Source organism: Enoplosus armatus, chromosome 23 (genome assembly GCF_043641665.1).
Source record: "Enoplosus armatus isolate fEnoArm2 chromosome 23, fEnoArm2.hap1, whole genome shotgun sequence".
Lineage (NCBI taxonomy): Eukaryota > Metazoa > Chordata > Actinopteri > Centrarchiformes > Enoplosidae > Enoplosus > Enoplosus armatus.
Genome location: NC_092202.1, coordinates 11,559,345 through 11,574,336, shown reverse-complemented (window position 1 = coordinate 11,574,336; position 14,992 = coordinate 11,559,345). Strand labels below are relative to the sequence as shown.

At 41.5% G+C, this 14,992-nt stretch overlaps 2 protein-coding genes, 1 long non-coding RNA gene and 7 other non-coding genes across 12 annotated transcripts; 9 read left to right on the top strand and 1 right to left on the bottom strand.

The window, feature by feature from the left end:
- The first annotated feature begins 1,568 nt into the window (after nt 1-1,568).
- On the top strand, nt 1,569-3,306 carry LOC139305540 (cilia- and flagella-associated protein 251). The gene is made up of 3 exons (XM_070929422.1): nt 1,569-1,723; nt 1,769-2,273; nt 3,151-3,306. The coding sequence occupies exons 1-3, from the start codon at nt 1,569-1,571 to the stop codon at nt 3,304-3,306; spliced, it is 816 nt and encodes a 271-aa protein (XP_070785523.1).
- A 2,138-nt stretch (nt 3,307-5,444) lies between these two features.
- Nucleotides 5,445-10,489, top strand: LOC139305951 (uncharacterized). Of its 2 annotated transcripts, XR_011599368.1 has the most exons (14): nt 5,445-5,459; nt 6,044-6,080; nt 6,317-6,351; nt 6,672-6,718; nt 6,901-6,948; nt 7,135-7,187; nt 7,598-7,648; nt 8,139-8,189; nt 8,448-8,494; nt 8,696-8,743; nt 9,363-9,425; nt 9,604-9,647; nt 9,976-10,026; nt 10,232-10,489. It is a non-coding gene; the product is annotated as an uncharacterized lncRNA (long non-coding RNA). The 2 variants fall into 2 exon arrangements; XR_011599369.1 differs by lacking the exon at nt 6,901-6,948.
- On the top strand, nt 6,460-6,535 carry LOC139306356 (small nucleolar RNA SNORD26). The gene has a single exon (XR_011599441.1). It is a non-coding gene; the product is annotated as a small nucleolar RNA SNORD26 (small nucleolar RNA).
- On the top strand, nt 7,707-7,771 carry LOC139306354 (small nucleolar RNA SNORD29). The gene has a single exon (XR_011599440.1). It is a non-coding gene; the product is annotated as a small nucleolar RNA SNORD29 (small nucleolar RNA).
- On the top strand, nt 8,236-8,310 carry LOC139306359 (small nucleolar RNA SNORD31). The gene has a single exon (XR_011599444.1). It is a non-coding gene; the product is annotated as a small nucleolar RNA SNORD31 (small nucleolar RNA).
- Nucleotides 8,552-8,621, top strand: LOC139306357 (small nucleolar RNA SNORD30). The gene has a single exon (XR_011599442.1). It is a non-coding gene; the product is annotated as a small nucleolar RNA SNORD30 (small nucleolar RNA).
- Nucleotides 8,872-8,998, top strand: LOC139306361 (small nucleolar RNA SNORD22). Its single transcript, XR_011599447.1, has one exon. It is a non-coding gene; the product is annotated as a small nucleolar RNA SNORD22 (small nucleolar RNA).
- LOC139306358 (small nucleolar RNA SNORD31) lies at nt 9,463-9,535 on the top strand. Its single transcript, XR_011599443.1, has one exon. It is a non-coding gene; the product is annotated as a small nucleolar RNA SNORD31 (small nucleolar RNA).
- Nucleotides 10,088-10,160, top strand: LOC139306360 (small nucleolar RNA SNORD31). Its single transcript, XR_011599445.1, has one exon. It is a non-coding gene; the product is annotated as a small nucleolar RNA SNORD31 (small nucleolar RNA).
- Nucleotides 10,490-11,081: 592 nt separating the features above from the next.
- Nucleotides 11,082-13,280, bottom strand: arl2 (ADP-ribosylation factor-like 2). 2 transcript variants are annotated; one of them, XM_070929614.1, is made up of 5 exons: nt 13,118-13,280; nt 12,681-12,791; nt 12,117-12,279; nt 11,903-11,983; nt 11,082-11,719 (listed from the first exon to the last, which is right to left on the bottom strand). In XM_070929614.1, the coding sequence occupies exons 1-5, from the start codon at nt 13,264-13,266 to the stop codon at nt 11,585-11,587; spliced, it is 639 nt and encodes a 212-aa protein (XP_070785715.1). In that variant the 5' UTR covers nt 13,267-13,280; the 3' UTR covers nt 11,082-11,584. The 2 variants fall into 2 exon arrangements, with proteins under 2 accessions (XP_070785715.1, XP_070785716.1); XM_070929615.1 differs by lacking the exon at nt 11,903-11,983.
- Nucleotides 13,281-14,992: the final 1,712 nt, after the last annotated feature.

The following is a 14,992-nucleotide window of genomic DNA, read 5'->3' as shown; positions in this document are numbered from 1 at the left end:
TGACTAATTAAAATGCCATCTTTGCATGCACTAGCTTCCAACAAGCATGCTAACAAACTATAGCTAACACAAGGCTACCATGGCACTTCTCAACTTACTTTCTTGAGGTTGATATGAGTATTAAAAGATGTACATGTAGCCTGGTTGATATACATTTATATATATTAATCTACTTTTTTAAAGAAATAGTTCAACATTTTGGGAAATACTCTTATTTGCTGTTTTGCCGAGGGTTAGATGAGAAGATTAATACTGCTCTCATGTGTGTACGGTAAATATGAAGCTACAGCCAGCAGCTGGTTAGCTTAGCTTAGCATAAAGACTAAAAACAGGGGGAAACAGCTAGCCTGGAGAACTTCAAGAAGTCACTGCTCCGAGAAAAGAAACAGTCTGTCACTTAACCCTCCGTAAAACCACAACCTGTTGTTTTTACACTTTGGTTTTTGTATGAATTAGACAAACTAGGTATACCATGTTTAATAGTGAGCTTGGTGCTGGTAGGCAGACTTTTAACCTTTGGACAGAGACAGGCTAGCTGTTTCCAACTTTATGCTAAGCTAAGCTAATATGTAGCTTCATATTTAGATAAACATGAGAGTGGTAGTGATCTTCACGTTTCCCAAAATGTGTGATCAGTCTAGAGTGCTTTTCTTTACAGCAGACGTCATAGATTTCGCTTGCTAAAAACAACAACAGAGGTATAATTGAATTTGCATGAGAGCAACCTAATTGTAAACATGTTTCTCTTTCATTTGATTATTGCCAAATGTAGATACTGACAGGAAAGATGAAAAGTGCAGTATTTGTGCAGACTTGTTTCTTATGTAAGGTTGGATTGTAAAAGATTTAGAGGGTAATTATCACGGAATCAAACTACACCACTCTCTATGGGTTTTTTCACCTCTGGCGACAACCCAATGAACAGAAGGTGTTTTGCCGCTGATGGAAAATAACCTGCTGTGACACTGATACCCCCTCTCTCTCATATTTGATAAATTTGATCCTATACCCTTTTGACATTATTGACAATGAGCCAACTGTAAGTCTGACTTTGGCATTGAGAGATAGTCAATATGAAGTCATTGATTTTGGCTGCTGTACAGCGTCCAACTGGTTAAATCAGTGTCAAAGTCCGAGTCTGTGTGTGTTTGTCTTCAGTTGTCAGAACATTGTGCCTAGCTTTGACATTTAGTTATTATCACAACACTGATAATGCTGTGTGACCTGCAGTGTCAATCACACACACACACTCATAGTCAAGTCAAAAACAGAACTACTGGTGCATTTTCTCTCCGTTTTTATTTCCTTTTTAAACGTCTATCATCTTTTCTGAACTTTGGCTCAGTTCTCTGGGAGCTACTATGAAATGATTGGGACTGTGTGTGTAAAAGAGGGAGATCCAAAGAGTGAGGGTGAGGGCAGGGTTATGTAACAGCATTAATCTCTAATCTCTCTTGCCCCTTATCTTTCAGAGGTAACAAAAAAAGGAGCCGTGAAGCACGGAAACGAAAAGACTGCCACAGAGGATACAAGAAGTGAAAGAATAACAGAAGACAGAAAGAGAAAACATGACAATTGGCAAGAACTCCAGGAAAAGCTCTGTGCGGAGCTCGATCAGGGCCCCAAAGTTTCTGGACAAATCCAGTGGCTTCTACGGTCGCCTTGATGAGCCCGAGGTCGCTGGAGAAGGCGAGGAGGTGAGGAGAAAAGAAGTGGAGGAGAGGTGGAACGGGACGGAGGACAGCAACAAAGAGGGGGGAGTCGTGAGCAGCCCAAGCCCAGGTGTGGCGCCCATTTCTCGGGCAGATGACAGGGAAGAAGCCGAGGCGTTTGACTGCAATGAAGGGATGATGGAGGACGACGGGGAGACTCTCCTCCGGCGGAAACCCAGCCGCCGCAGCAGCAGGTGGAGAAGAAGCTCCAGGAGGAAGCAGAAGGAGGGGAGAGCCGAGGAAGACACAGCCCGAGATGAGGGGCTCAGCCTGGGCACAGAGAGTCCGGTTGACTCACACATCCTGGAGGACACCACGGTGATGATCGAGGCGGAGATGGAGAAACCGAAGAAGATGGGGGAAGAGAATGAGAAGGCAGCAAGAGGGAAGGAGCCCGTGCTTGTCCACTTCCTAGTTCGGGAGGAAGCGGACGACCAGGTCCTGATCAGAGACAAGAAGAGGGGGAGAGAAGAGGAGGGAGAGGAGGAGAGTAGGATGAGGAGGGAGCAAGAGGAGGGGATGAAGGTGGTGAAGAGGAACACGATGAAGAATTACCGCAAGGTGAGAGAAAATAGACAAAGTGACAGCATTATGTAGTTTTTTATCAGCATACTGCCAAAGAAAACTTCTTCTTTCTGTATCTCATTTACATAAATTCCATGTTCATCTTCGCCCCCCGGTTAAACTTTAAGCCCCTCGGGGTTACATAACCACGCCCTTAGAGTTTGTGGAACAGAGGGGTAAAGTTCTTCCTCAACATCCTCCACATACTGCACACTGGGCTATTAATCACCATGGAAACTATCACCTTAATAACAGACTGCCACCAGGGTCAAGGTACAGCAGCCGTTTGTGCATGTCACCAAGTCATTAGGTAACCTCTGACAGGATTTCTTTCCGCTACGTCACATTTAACGACATGAAAAAGCGAGGCTGGAACAGAGGTTTCACTAACAGGCTCTTAGCTGTAAACCAGCTGCAGTGTAAACGTACTGCGTGTACCATCCCCCGATTCACATGCTCCTGAAGATTTTCTGCTTCCTTTGAAACACACGCACAGAGGTGACATTCCTGTGCCTCCTATATCACGCGCTTTGATCAGTGGAGCGAAGCACGGCCGCGTTGACCCGCCTACTAAACCCACACCATTAAAACATTCCACTGCTGTTAGCCAATCAGCTCCACCCTCAAGCCTCACAGTCTGACCTCCTGTTAGACAGAGGACAATCTCAGTTTTATGTATAAGAGCAAGCACTTTATTTTACAGGTCTTTCACTCTGCAGTTTTGCACCACCTACAGACAGTTTGCACACTTCTAATTATTTCCAATGAACTGCTAGTGGAACCTGAAGAGCCTTTTAGTCAGTACACAGCAGGTCAGCTGAACATGGGAAACGTGTATGTGGATTGCTAACCTTTATCCCCTTGTTCCCATCAGGCCTTGGACCGAGCCTTTCGTCGCGGCTGGGAGGCCTTCATCACCAACCTCTACAGCGTCACTCTCACACCTGTGACATCGTCCTCACCGCCGCCTTCTTCACCTTCGTCAAAGAAGAAACAGCAACACAACTCTGTGTTAGCTGAGTTTCGGTAGAACTGAAGAGCGACATGGACGAATTCTAATAATTAGTTTGTTTAAATCATGATTATGCAGCGTTTCCTCTTAATACTGAATTGTGATGGACACTCCTGCCTGTGTGACATTTACCATGCCATTAGTGGGGACTTTTATAGTCACATGATGTGTTTGTGTCGTGCATTAAGGCCTCAGAAACATTCATTATTTATGTTACTGAGTCTTAATTACTCGTCATAAAGTTTACTGCCTTGTCTCATCGTGGTGTACATTCATTTGCACACAGACTGCAGGTATTCAGTTTTACTTTATGAGCTGGGGGAGCCAAGCTGTTGATTTACATTGAAGTCAATGGGACTGGCTTGTCAATGGAAAAGTCCAGTCTTCATGCGACTGAGTTCAGCTGCTTCTGGCCCCCTCCTACGGTGTTGCTAATTGCAGATTTTATTCAGCGATGTAAGAATGTCTTAGCTCCTTACATGCGGTCCACTATTTAGAGCTTGGAGCACAAATACTCTTTGCTTCCTTTGGTTCAGCACTGTGAAACTGCTAAAGCGTTGATGTGTAACCAAAGGGAGCAGACATTTTCAACCGTATAGCGATGACTGATTGGTGGACTTCAGTTCTGGAGGTATTCACATTTCTGTATGTTAAATGCCATTTATTTCTGACTGGCAGCTAATCAGTACTGAGTTGTGGTCAGTGAGAGGAGAACAAACATGTGATTGTGAGCCACATTAATACACACATTTGTAGGTTAATATTTGTTGCAGTTTTTACCGATGTTAACCCATTTAAACAGAGTTTTTTCCCCGTCTGTGTGTGCACAGCTTGTCAGTGTTTGTCTTCCTCATGAGATAACGTCCATCTCTCTCTGTGTGCTCTGGTGAAGGACAGTTAATCTGAAGGGACAGGACGGGAGAGTGTATGCATTTGAGAGAAAGAGAAAGGCGTTCGTTATACACGTTTAGAAGCCGAAAACATTGTCAATGCCACTGTGAAGGTCAAAATAGGAGTTAAGAACTAACTATAACTTCAGTATCAATGTGCAACTGGGGACAAGAAGACATGATGGAAGTGATTCAGGAGATTTCTCAATGTATTACTGATTGACCCTTGTTAAAATGAAATATGTAATGTTTACAATAGGCCAGCTGTAATTTCCTGTTATCCACTATATATTTGGCTTTTATATTACCTCAAGTGTACTCAGTAATTCTTGCAGACTAGACTGAACAAGTGGGAAGACTTGTTGTGGTTGTATATAATGATTGTCTTTGTTAATGTTTATTAAAAAAAAAACCTTTTGTATCCTAATCAAAGCTTCTGAAATCATGAACCACTACGAGGAGCACTTTTCTGAGCAAATAAAGACTTAATATATTTTACTGGTCGTATTTTCATGGAGCTCTGTCTGGATTTGAATTAGTTAATGCCAGAGTCATTATTATATGGATGAATCAGAATGAGATGTAATCACACAGCATCACGTCATCATGTGAGAACACCATAGCAGCTGTTGCCATGACACTAACAAGCAGCGACAAAAAGTGACCAATCTAACTATAATCCCAACAAGGAATATTTTATCTTCTAATCTTATTCTTACAGTATGGTATATTTCCAGATGCTCACATGGGGACATCAGCTGATATGTATATAAAGTAAATAGAATAACTGAAGGTAGTAGTACTAGACTGCACGGAATACATACCACAATACAATGGTCCAGTTTAAAACACTTTCAGCGTCGCTTATTTTGATACTAATTTCCACAGTTTTATGGTTATAGGGGAGAAAATATCATTTAGCAGTCTGGCGGTCTGACATATTGTGCATGCGCTCTCAGTATCTTTGCTGCCACCTTGTGAATGTGACAAATACTACCTTTTCTTAACGGAAGTGACGTAGTAAAAGAAACTCTGTTCACTTTCTTCAAACGTGTCTTCAGCTGTAACCTTAAAGTCCCCGCTCTACAAATGGTGAGTTCGAAAATATACAACGCAGTTTTCTTCGTCAAGTTTGATTTTTCAAAAGCTAAATGTAGCTCACGGAGCGGTTAGAGTCGGTTTCCTGGTGGAAGTTTGCCGGGTGGGAGGAGTCCTTCAGGCGGGACATAAAAGGCAGATGGACCGGTTGCTTCTCCCACTTCCTTCTGTCCCCTGGCCGAGGTAAGAGTCCGCCTAGAGCTTCTTAACATACATTTAATTGCAAACCTTTCCATTGTGATAGATTACATGTGGCATTTGAAAGCTATCGACTGTAAACGAGTTTTATCCTTTTCGACCTATTTATCAGCACAAGTGCAGTTCAAGCTAGCAGCTTATGTGCAGCATGTTAGCGCAGCGCCGACCAGAGTTGGCCGCGATCCTTAACCATCCGGCAGTAAAACATACTAATTTCATCTGATTCATTTTGTTAACTTAAACGACTACATGTTTTCTAAACAATGCATGTAGTATTTGTTGAAGAACACAAGTTTAACTCTTGTATAGGAAAACACGTTTAGCCAAGGCCCCTTGCGCGTTTGGTGTGGCTGCAAGCAGTGTCTCTCAATGATGATAACTTCACAGACCTGTACTGAATGACTGTGATTGCATTTAATAATTCTGATGTGAGACACTTCAGCTATGTTAATTTTTACCAACTCATGCCGTCCTGAGCACGTCGCATGAAGTGGTCACGTGTTAGGTGACCAGAGGAAGCAACCTGCTAGCTACAGCCTGCTAAACCTATTTTCATTTTTCATCTCTAGACTATGGAGAGAAACCCAGAAGCTGCTTACTACAAAGGTAATTTCTATGCCAGGTGGCTTGTTTACATTTAGAATGTGTGACTGTAATAGCATGACCAGACATGCAGCCTCATGCTACAGTGATGTCCCATTTGAACTCTCTCACTGAATCAATCTTGAGGAAACTTCATCTCTCAACATTCTGAGTACCATGAAGCTCTGATCTCAAACGTGCTCATCTGCAGCTGCCCATAAAACTCATTAAATGTGCTTTTTTTTTTTCCTTGTCTCCAGACCTGAGAAGAGTGTGGCAAAACTCTCCACATGCGGTAATTATAAAACATTTGACTATCATCTTGGGTAATTTCAGTAGTTAAGCTCAGCGACTCCTGTTAAACATCAGCCTTTAGTCAGCTGCACGGCTGAGGAGCTCAGTGCTGCGGTGATGAATCTCTGAACTCTCTCTTACTGAATCAGCCTTTGAAGAAACCTCTTTACCAGATTCTGAGTAGCGCGTGGGCTCCAACTAACACTGTAAAACACAAGCCAGGCTGTACCCCAATAAGACCTGTGATTAAAAAAAAAAAAAAAAAAAAAAAGAATTGTATAAGTGTGAGCTTAAAGATTAACTCTAATCTTTCTTTCTCAGATGTTCAAGGCTGATTGAAGATAAACAAGAGTGATGGCATTCGCCAGGTGAGCGACACAAAGCTTAAAGGATTGGTCATATTTCACAGGGGCCATAACTGATGATTTTTCAAATAAGACAAGCATATGCCTGATTTTTGTGATGCTAGGTTATCAATCTGATCAGCCCAATCAAAATACTAAAGCCCAGATTTGCCTCAATTTATGGCTAACCACTGATTATCTTGTAGGTTGGGCTGCGCTGTCTGCACTTCAAAGCAGCTAGACTGTGCCCTGAGGTCAGTAAAAGATGGATTTATTTAAAGTTTATTCAGTAGTGGCGTATAAACATGATGATTACAATTAATGACAAGCATATGCCTGATTCGAGTGATGTCAGCCTTTAATCTGATCGCCCTACGTTAAACCAATGACCTGTTAAATTCTTGCGCATGTGATTTACATATTGGGGGTTTCTCTGCCAGGTGGGAGTTTAACAAGGAGTTTTAGGAAGGATGCCATGTAGACATCTCAGCAGGTGAGTTGTGATATGAGCTTGTTCTTTTGATAATGTCAGAAACGCCTTTCCTGCAGTGCATCAGTCACTGATAAAGAAATGGCTGGATGTGAGCCGAAATCACAAGTATACAGTTAAACTGAAACTTGAAGCACTTGGGCCCTTTCAGCCGCTCTATGTAGTTCATTTTGGCACTCAGAGCCTTGACGTTCACAAGCTATTACATACCAACTTTAAGTGTAAAGTTCCCCACGTGTAAAAGGCAAGGTGTTTCTGACTGTTTGAAAGGATGAAATGGGGTAATACCCATCAAACACCTGGACGACTAATGTCACATGGCAGTTTGTCACCAAAGCACTGATCAAACATTTGAATATTAATATGACGCTTAGTGTTGTTGAACTCTACTGAAGTGCCAATTTCTCCTGCAGAGCCTTTTTTGAGTGGATACTTGAAGAGGAAGGCACCATTGGAGTCCCATCGTAAGATTTTTTTGAAAATTTGAAGCCCAACCAAAGAGTAATGTCTTTCATAATGCAGTTCCAATGATGATGATACTTAGCTCACTTTGACCCAATGTGAAACGACACGAACATCTGAGCAACTGCGTTTGTTTACAACTTCCGTTCCAGTTTAACTTGAATTTGACTGCCTTTGAACAAAGTACATTAAAAAAATAGCTTTGAATGCTTCAACATAAGTTAAATTATCATTTGGCAAATGTCAATAGCACTCTGCCAAAATGTGGTGCTGCTCTGAACAATTTTACAAAGGACATCTGTACAAAAGTGTACAGAAACTTTAAATGTAACATGGTTCCAAGTGAATGTCTCAAGTTGCTAAAATACCCCAAACATTGAGTGTCGCAGGATGTGAATTTACTTACGCCAAATTTTGCAGTTTCAGATCTAATTTCTGACAGTTAATTAATAAAACAAACTTGTTTTTTTTTTTTTTTTTTTGGTCTGGCAGCATGAAGTCGTCACATGGTCTTGATCACATGCTTGCTGTCTGCCCATGTTGGTGAGTATTTGTGGTTTTGAAGTTTCACAATATGGAGCTATTGAATGTCTGAAGTGATGAGTTTCTTATTACCGCCCCAGTCTGAAGATTCATGACTGATTGGTATCCCCTCTGATCAAAAGACTATAAAAGCTTTAGTTTAGCTGAATCTTGATCAGTGGTATAGTCTATGTAACTAATCAGTGTTTAGTTTGAAAATCGTGTTCGACATACCCCTTTTGACTGTAGTACATGTTGTCTCTTGTCTTTGGTCAACAGATGACTCGGACTGCTTCAGCTGCATGATAGCGGTGCTCTAGTTGAAGGTAAGATGTGAACAAGTCACCACTACAGTACAAACAGCCCTTACTCCTAGACCTGCTGAAAATGATGAGATATTTTTGGAATCTCGTTCGTCTGAACTGCTGTTGAGAAATGGAATATCTGACATCAGTGAAGGTCAACATTTAATGGTTTAAAACATTTCGCCGCTCTGCTTAGACCTGACTCTATCACATCTGTTGCAGGTACCTGGCTTCAGCCGTTTCAAAAGATGCTGCCATCTTACAACACAGGTGAGTGAGCACTTTAGGCACTTAACTGTTGAAGCTCAATGAAAGCATGCGGGCTGGAGTGTCATTGTTGAGCCTGACTCACATGACTTGGCAGTTTTATTAATTCTAGTGAACAAAATGAATTGTTTCCTTTGTGATGACACCCGCGCATGTCTTACGCCATGTGTCAATGCCAGAACCTGTAAAGGTGAACCCACTGGTGTTACCTTGGCAATAAGGGGAAGACCTGTTGGGGCTACCAACAGTCTGAATGGAAACAAACATCACACAGATGTGACTACATTTTGTGTAAAATTTTTAAGATGCCTATTCTCAAGTTTGGTGCATGTGAGATGTAGGTGATGCAGTTATATTTGATCGAGGGCCAATCTTTGGCAGAGGGACCAACATGGAACGCATTCAGTGTCAGACATGTTTATTTGTAAATGAAGGTGAAGCCATCAGACCTCCTATTGGGCTGAAAAGATACTGACGCCTGGAACAAGCTTCTAGGTGTAAAGTGATCTTCGGCACCCTGAAAGGGGTTCTGATTTTTAGATGTATGACTGGAGGAAAATGCTGAACAGTAATTCTGCATACTACCAGGCAAGTAAACTGTTTAATCTTGGCTTTCTTTTAGGTCGCCATCAATGCTGAACTGCAAGGATGTCGTCGGGGGCTTCCCAGGCTCGTCAGAGTTGAGGTAGGTATCTGATCAGTGCAGTCATGTTTACTGGTGACTGAGAAGTGATGAGTTTCTTATTACCGCCCCAGTCTGAGAATTCATGACTGATTGGTATCCCCTCTGATCACAAGGATTTAAAAATGTTGTCATTCACACTAATCAAACTGGATTGACTAACCCTATTCACTTGTTGCAGGTCTGATGCTGTCACAGCGGCACAGTCACCTGGGAGTGCTACAGGTAAATGAGCAAGTCTACTAATGTTTCTGGGCTTGCGGAAATGATGCATCACCATCCAGTCGAGGGGTGTTTGTCAAGGTTTGCATCCCTTACTAGTCCAGTTGGTCTCCCTCCTGTTGACTCAGTATGGCACTGAGGACCCTGACCATCCAGGTGTAAGGTGACCTGCTGGGTTCTGATGGAGAGGAGTGCCGACTGAGGGCATGACTGAGATCCCTCCTCTGATCATATCCCAGAAGCCAAAGCCTAAATTTAATACATTGCAATATAATTTACAATTGCAGATCTAAATGCTGAAAGTTAATTTCTTTTTTTTTTGGTCTGGCAGAATGAAGTCATTACATGGTCTTGATCACATGTTTGCTGTCTGCCCATGTTGGTGAGTATTTGTGGTTTTGAGGTTTCACAATATGGAACTAATTCCCGAACGTCTAAATTCTTTAAGAAGTGATGAGTTTCTTATTACCGCCCCAGTCTGAGAATTCATGACTGATTGGTATCCCCTCTGATCAAAACCTTTCAGTTAAACAATGTTAATTTTTTGTTTTTCCACAAATTTCTAAGATGTAGTCTTTCCTTTTCAGACTGGACTGAGCTTGGGCGCCATCTTGTGCTGCAAACATGATCACTGCAGTTCCTCAGGAATCAACTCGTGTTTAAAATCTTATGTACAAGGTGACTTGCAATGACAGAACCCAGCCCTCTACACTTGATGTATCAGCTAACTGAGCAACAGGACTGCTGTGTTGAGTTATGCATTGTAATGGTTGTTCCTTGACTGTCTTTCCAGAACTGAGAAGTTTTAATGGTGCAAATTTCAAATAAAGTACTTTTCTCTACAACCCATGTTATGTCGTCTCATACTGCATATAATGTCTGTCTGGTTGCTCAGTTCCTGGGGCGAAGACGAGATTAAACACCTAGAGGATGCAAGAAGAAATCAGCGGTAGATACAGTGTTGACAGTTGTAAGTCGTGTAGAGCTGCCACTGAAGGGAATTTCTGTCAATATTAAAAAAATCAAGGCATTTACAACCTCAGTAAACTGGCAAAGTACTTTTCAAGTGTCTCAGACCAGTATGTAGCCCAAATTTCCTTTACAAAACTTAAGTGAAATGCAAAATTTAACCTTGGAGGATCTGGAACTACCAAATCTTTCAGTAATCACTAGAATTGCTGTTTGACGTAATGCAGTTCTATAATTTAAGATATCAAATGGTGCAAAAACAAGGTCAGGACAACTGGTCCATTAGTTCTTCATTGCTCTAGTTCAGCTGGGAGCTGTTTGTCCATAGTCATGAAGCAACTGAAAAGATGGCAGTTATGTCTTCAGATTGTCTAGAATCTGATGCCATTTTCTGAGGTTGAGCTGGTAACAAAATGCAACCTAAAAATGAACACTCAATGAATGATGTAAATGTTTTTATGCATCACATATACATGTTTGAAGATGTTCTTTATAAAGCAGTTTCAATAGTGACAGTAATTTAGACATTTAAATGTATTAAACATTTTGAGAAAGTGAGGCACAAATCATCAGCTGACAATCTGATGTACCATAAAGATTGAAGCCAACTGCAAGAAGGGTCATGTTTAGTCAATGCATTGAAAACTAAACAAACTTAATTTAGGTTTCAGTACAGGTAGCTTTACTTGTTCATTTTGACAAATTCTCACACTGTTGATCTCTTTCCTTACAATATATCTTAATCAACTGTCTGTCATCAAATAAAAAAACTATGAGCCAGGTGTGATTCCTGTAATCAAGGATACAGACAGCACTGATATCTGCGTGTCTGCTGCCCTCAAACAGCAGCTGACGGAACAAAAACAGACAATTGTTGAGCTGATTGGATTTGGATACTTCAAGTCTCTGTAGTCCAATAATGAGCCTGGAGTCATACCAGAGCTCACAAGACGAGAGGCTGCTTCACACACTCAGTCAGTGGTGAAGATCCTTGCGGCGATATCGTCTAATAGCCAATCCACTCCGGCCAACAAATTCTCTCCTGTTACTGCACTGCAACCAATGATACACCAGTGATGACTTTTGATCTCATCCAGGGCCAGCGCCTGCAGGAAAACACAAGTGGCAACATACATTATGATGTACAGTCTCTGGATCATTCACCTGCAATCTGACATGAAGAATTTAAATCAGCAACAGCGGTATCACTGAAATTAAAATTGTAATCCCTCACATTGCTGGGAGGAAAAAAAAAAGCAATATCGCAGTAATGTGGGTGTAAATCTCACCTCTCGTATCGCCTCTTTCGACAGGGCTCCTGGTAAGTCCTGTTTGTTGGCAAACACCAGCAGCGTTGCACCGGCTAACCTCTGCATGGAGGGAAATACACACTCAGCTGTAGAGATTGCTATGATAATGATACAGTCACCACTAATCCCAACATCTGCTTCCCTGTCACTCCAGTGTGTGTGTGTGTGTGTGTGTGTGTGTGTGTGTGTATACCTCCTCCAGCAGCAGTGCACTCAGCTCCTGCCTGCAGTCCTCCAGTCTGAGTCTGTCTGCGCTGTCCACCACCCACACCAGCCCGTCTGTGCTCTCAAAGTAGTTCCTCCAGTAGGACCGCAGTGACTTCTGACCCCCTACGTCCCAAATATTCAATTTAAACCTAGTAAACGTAGAGCGAGAGAGGGAGAGAGCATGAGGAGTGTGGCATACTGGAAAAAGAATGGATCCTTAACTCCTTAATGTGTTTTGTATTTAACATTACGGTTACTACAAGGTGTTAACAGTGAGCAGAGGTGCTAGTGTCCCAGTAAGACATGACAGTGAGGCAGCATGCACAACACCAAGACCCTGAAACTGAAGCAGCTAAATGGAATTCAGCCGTCATTAATAATAATAATAATAATAATATTCACACCTGTGCTTTTCCTACAGTGACAAAGACTGTCTAAAAGTATTCAATGAGAGTGTGTTGTATGGAAGAGAAACTGCACGTGTAAAAACGTGCGTCATACGCTACTCTTTGAGGTCAAATCCAACAGTGTGTGTGCATGCGCGCGGTACCCTTTGTGCTCCAGTGTTTTGATGTTGAAGCCCAGTGTTGGGGAGATGGTGCTGACGTCTTCTCCATTGAACTTCTTCAGGATGGTCGTCTTCCCCGCGTTGTCGAGACCTCTGCACAAACCAGGTTAAAGAAGAAACTCTCACGCACAGCTGACTATTAAGTAGCCTAGTTCATTAATGAGGGCTTTAGTGTCTTACTCACGCAGTTAAATAACAGTGCCAGCAAGGTAGCATGATACAGCACAACATGCGCTAAACAAACGTACATTACTTACTTACATACAACCCTTATCCTATATTATCTAACCATACCCAGATATAAATTGCCGCACGCGGCTTTCATGTTATTGACACTGTTAAGGTTAGAATAACATTGCTAACGTTACATGCACGCTACTTTGTTTCTAGCTAAGCTAGTACAGTGTTAGACAGGATACAACATCAGCAGTCTCATCTCCCGCTCCTTCTGCTTCATCTTCTTTAAAATCGTCAGCAAACCCATCGCGACGGTGTCCTGATCAACCGCAGTTATAATAAATACGCTACTTTGACTGATTTGTAGTTTTGTATGAAAGATATTTAGCATCCATGAGGAATGAGTACCAGGAAGGAGCTGGAATGCTAATCCCGCCCCACGCAGCCACCAATTGGATTGTTTGGTGAAGAGCGAACGTTGATTGGTTAGTTGTTGGAGACGTTCGAAGTTGGTTGATTGGTCAGTGAGCATTTTAAGGTGTGGCCGTGCTATAGCACGTTTGTATGGGTTTGGCGTCCCCGTGTGCCTGTTGTGGGAATTACTTATTTGACAATCTGGGGATATTCTGCCTGTCAAAGCTTGTTTCCAAAAATATACAGAATATAGCCTGTTTTCCTGAAAAATACAAATTGAATAATCGGAACACAATAATGCAGTATACCATATTCATAAAAGATAAAACATGCTATACATTCAGGCAAGAGAGCATGAAAGTTCACTCTTGTCCTTGGAAATGTTAGTGTGACAAAACAATATTAACACAAGACGTTTTCCAAAGCTTCCAGCTGCATCTGTCTGTAGACTTTGTGATATTTATTTGGATTATTTTGTCAAATTCAGGAAAGAAATTTAGTTCAGTATATTCAAATTACAGTGTGCAGCAAGACTGGGTGTGAATTAATCAGTGGAGAAGATAAACCTTATATCAAGCACCCTAGTGAAGCTGCTACAATACTGTGTTCTTTTTATGAGGAATGGCAGAGAGCTGAAGCAACATTTAGAGGAGGGGGCATTGACTTTGTAAGAATTTTTGTTAGGCCCCTACAGAAATTTTAAAACTGGCAAAAACGTCCTGCAATCCATACTTTTCATCTTATCATTTTTATTCACTAACAATATCAGAGAATAGTGTTAAAACTATGGAAATGAATTGATGATTAAATATAAGGGAAAAAAATTAATCATTAATCATAATTAATATAATATAACATAATTAATTAATAATAGCAAGTGCTGTTAAAATAATTAATTTCAATAACACATCTTTATGTTTATTTATGGATATGTGATCATTTACCTAATAAAAAACTTAATCAAGTTCATCATATCCTCTGAGAATGAGATAATAATAATAATAATGAGAACTGATATCCTCACTACCAAATACAATTATGAAATAAATATATAAAGAGTTCAGGCTAAATGATTTGCACATATTATCAATATCAGCAAACAATACAGCTTGCATGTCTTTGTAAAAAAATTGTAGTGTGGGCTGTTGTTAACCCAGTGTCACAGTCAAAGAATAGCTCTTTCCCACCCTATGTTAAATCACTTCCGGCTGGGGGCCGGTAGAGGCTGTTGGCTGCTGTCTGGGGGCTTGGCTAAAGCAGTCATTTCCTGGCAAAAGCGCTTGAGAAATTCCCTTCGCGCGATTATTCTAAAATTGGTCATTCGACCCTGAGGTGTTCCTGTCCCGAAACATCTTGTTCCCATTCATTCATTCATTCATTCGTCATGATGCGTTCATGTGCTATCGTAAGTATTAGGTAAGGATGTGTAAGTAGTGGAAATGACTACACGTTCACAACAAGACAACATAGCTGTATTATAGGCTACTAATGGGAAAATGTACTTACACAGTGTGACACAATGTGCATAAAAGTATAGTAGATTAAAACAAACACCAGCTGAGAAGTGCAGGCTACACTCGAAAAAGCTGCTGTTATATTCGGGTCCATTCGGCTTGAAGCGCTTTTTGTACCGATGTACATACAACATTTGAAGGCAGCACAGCCCTCCCACTCACGCACCCGCACCTGCCCTCCCTTACCGC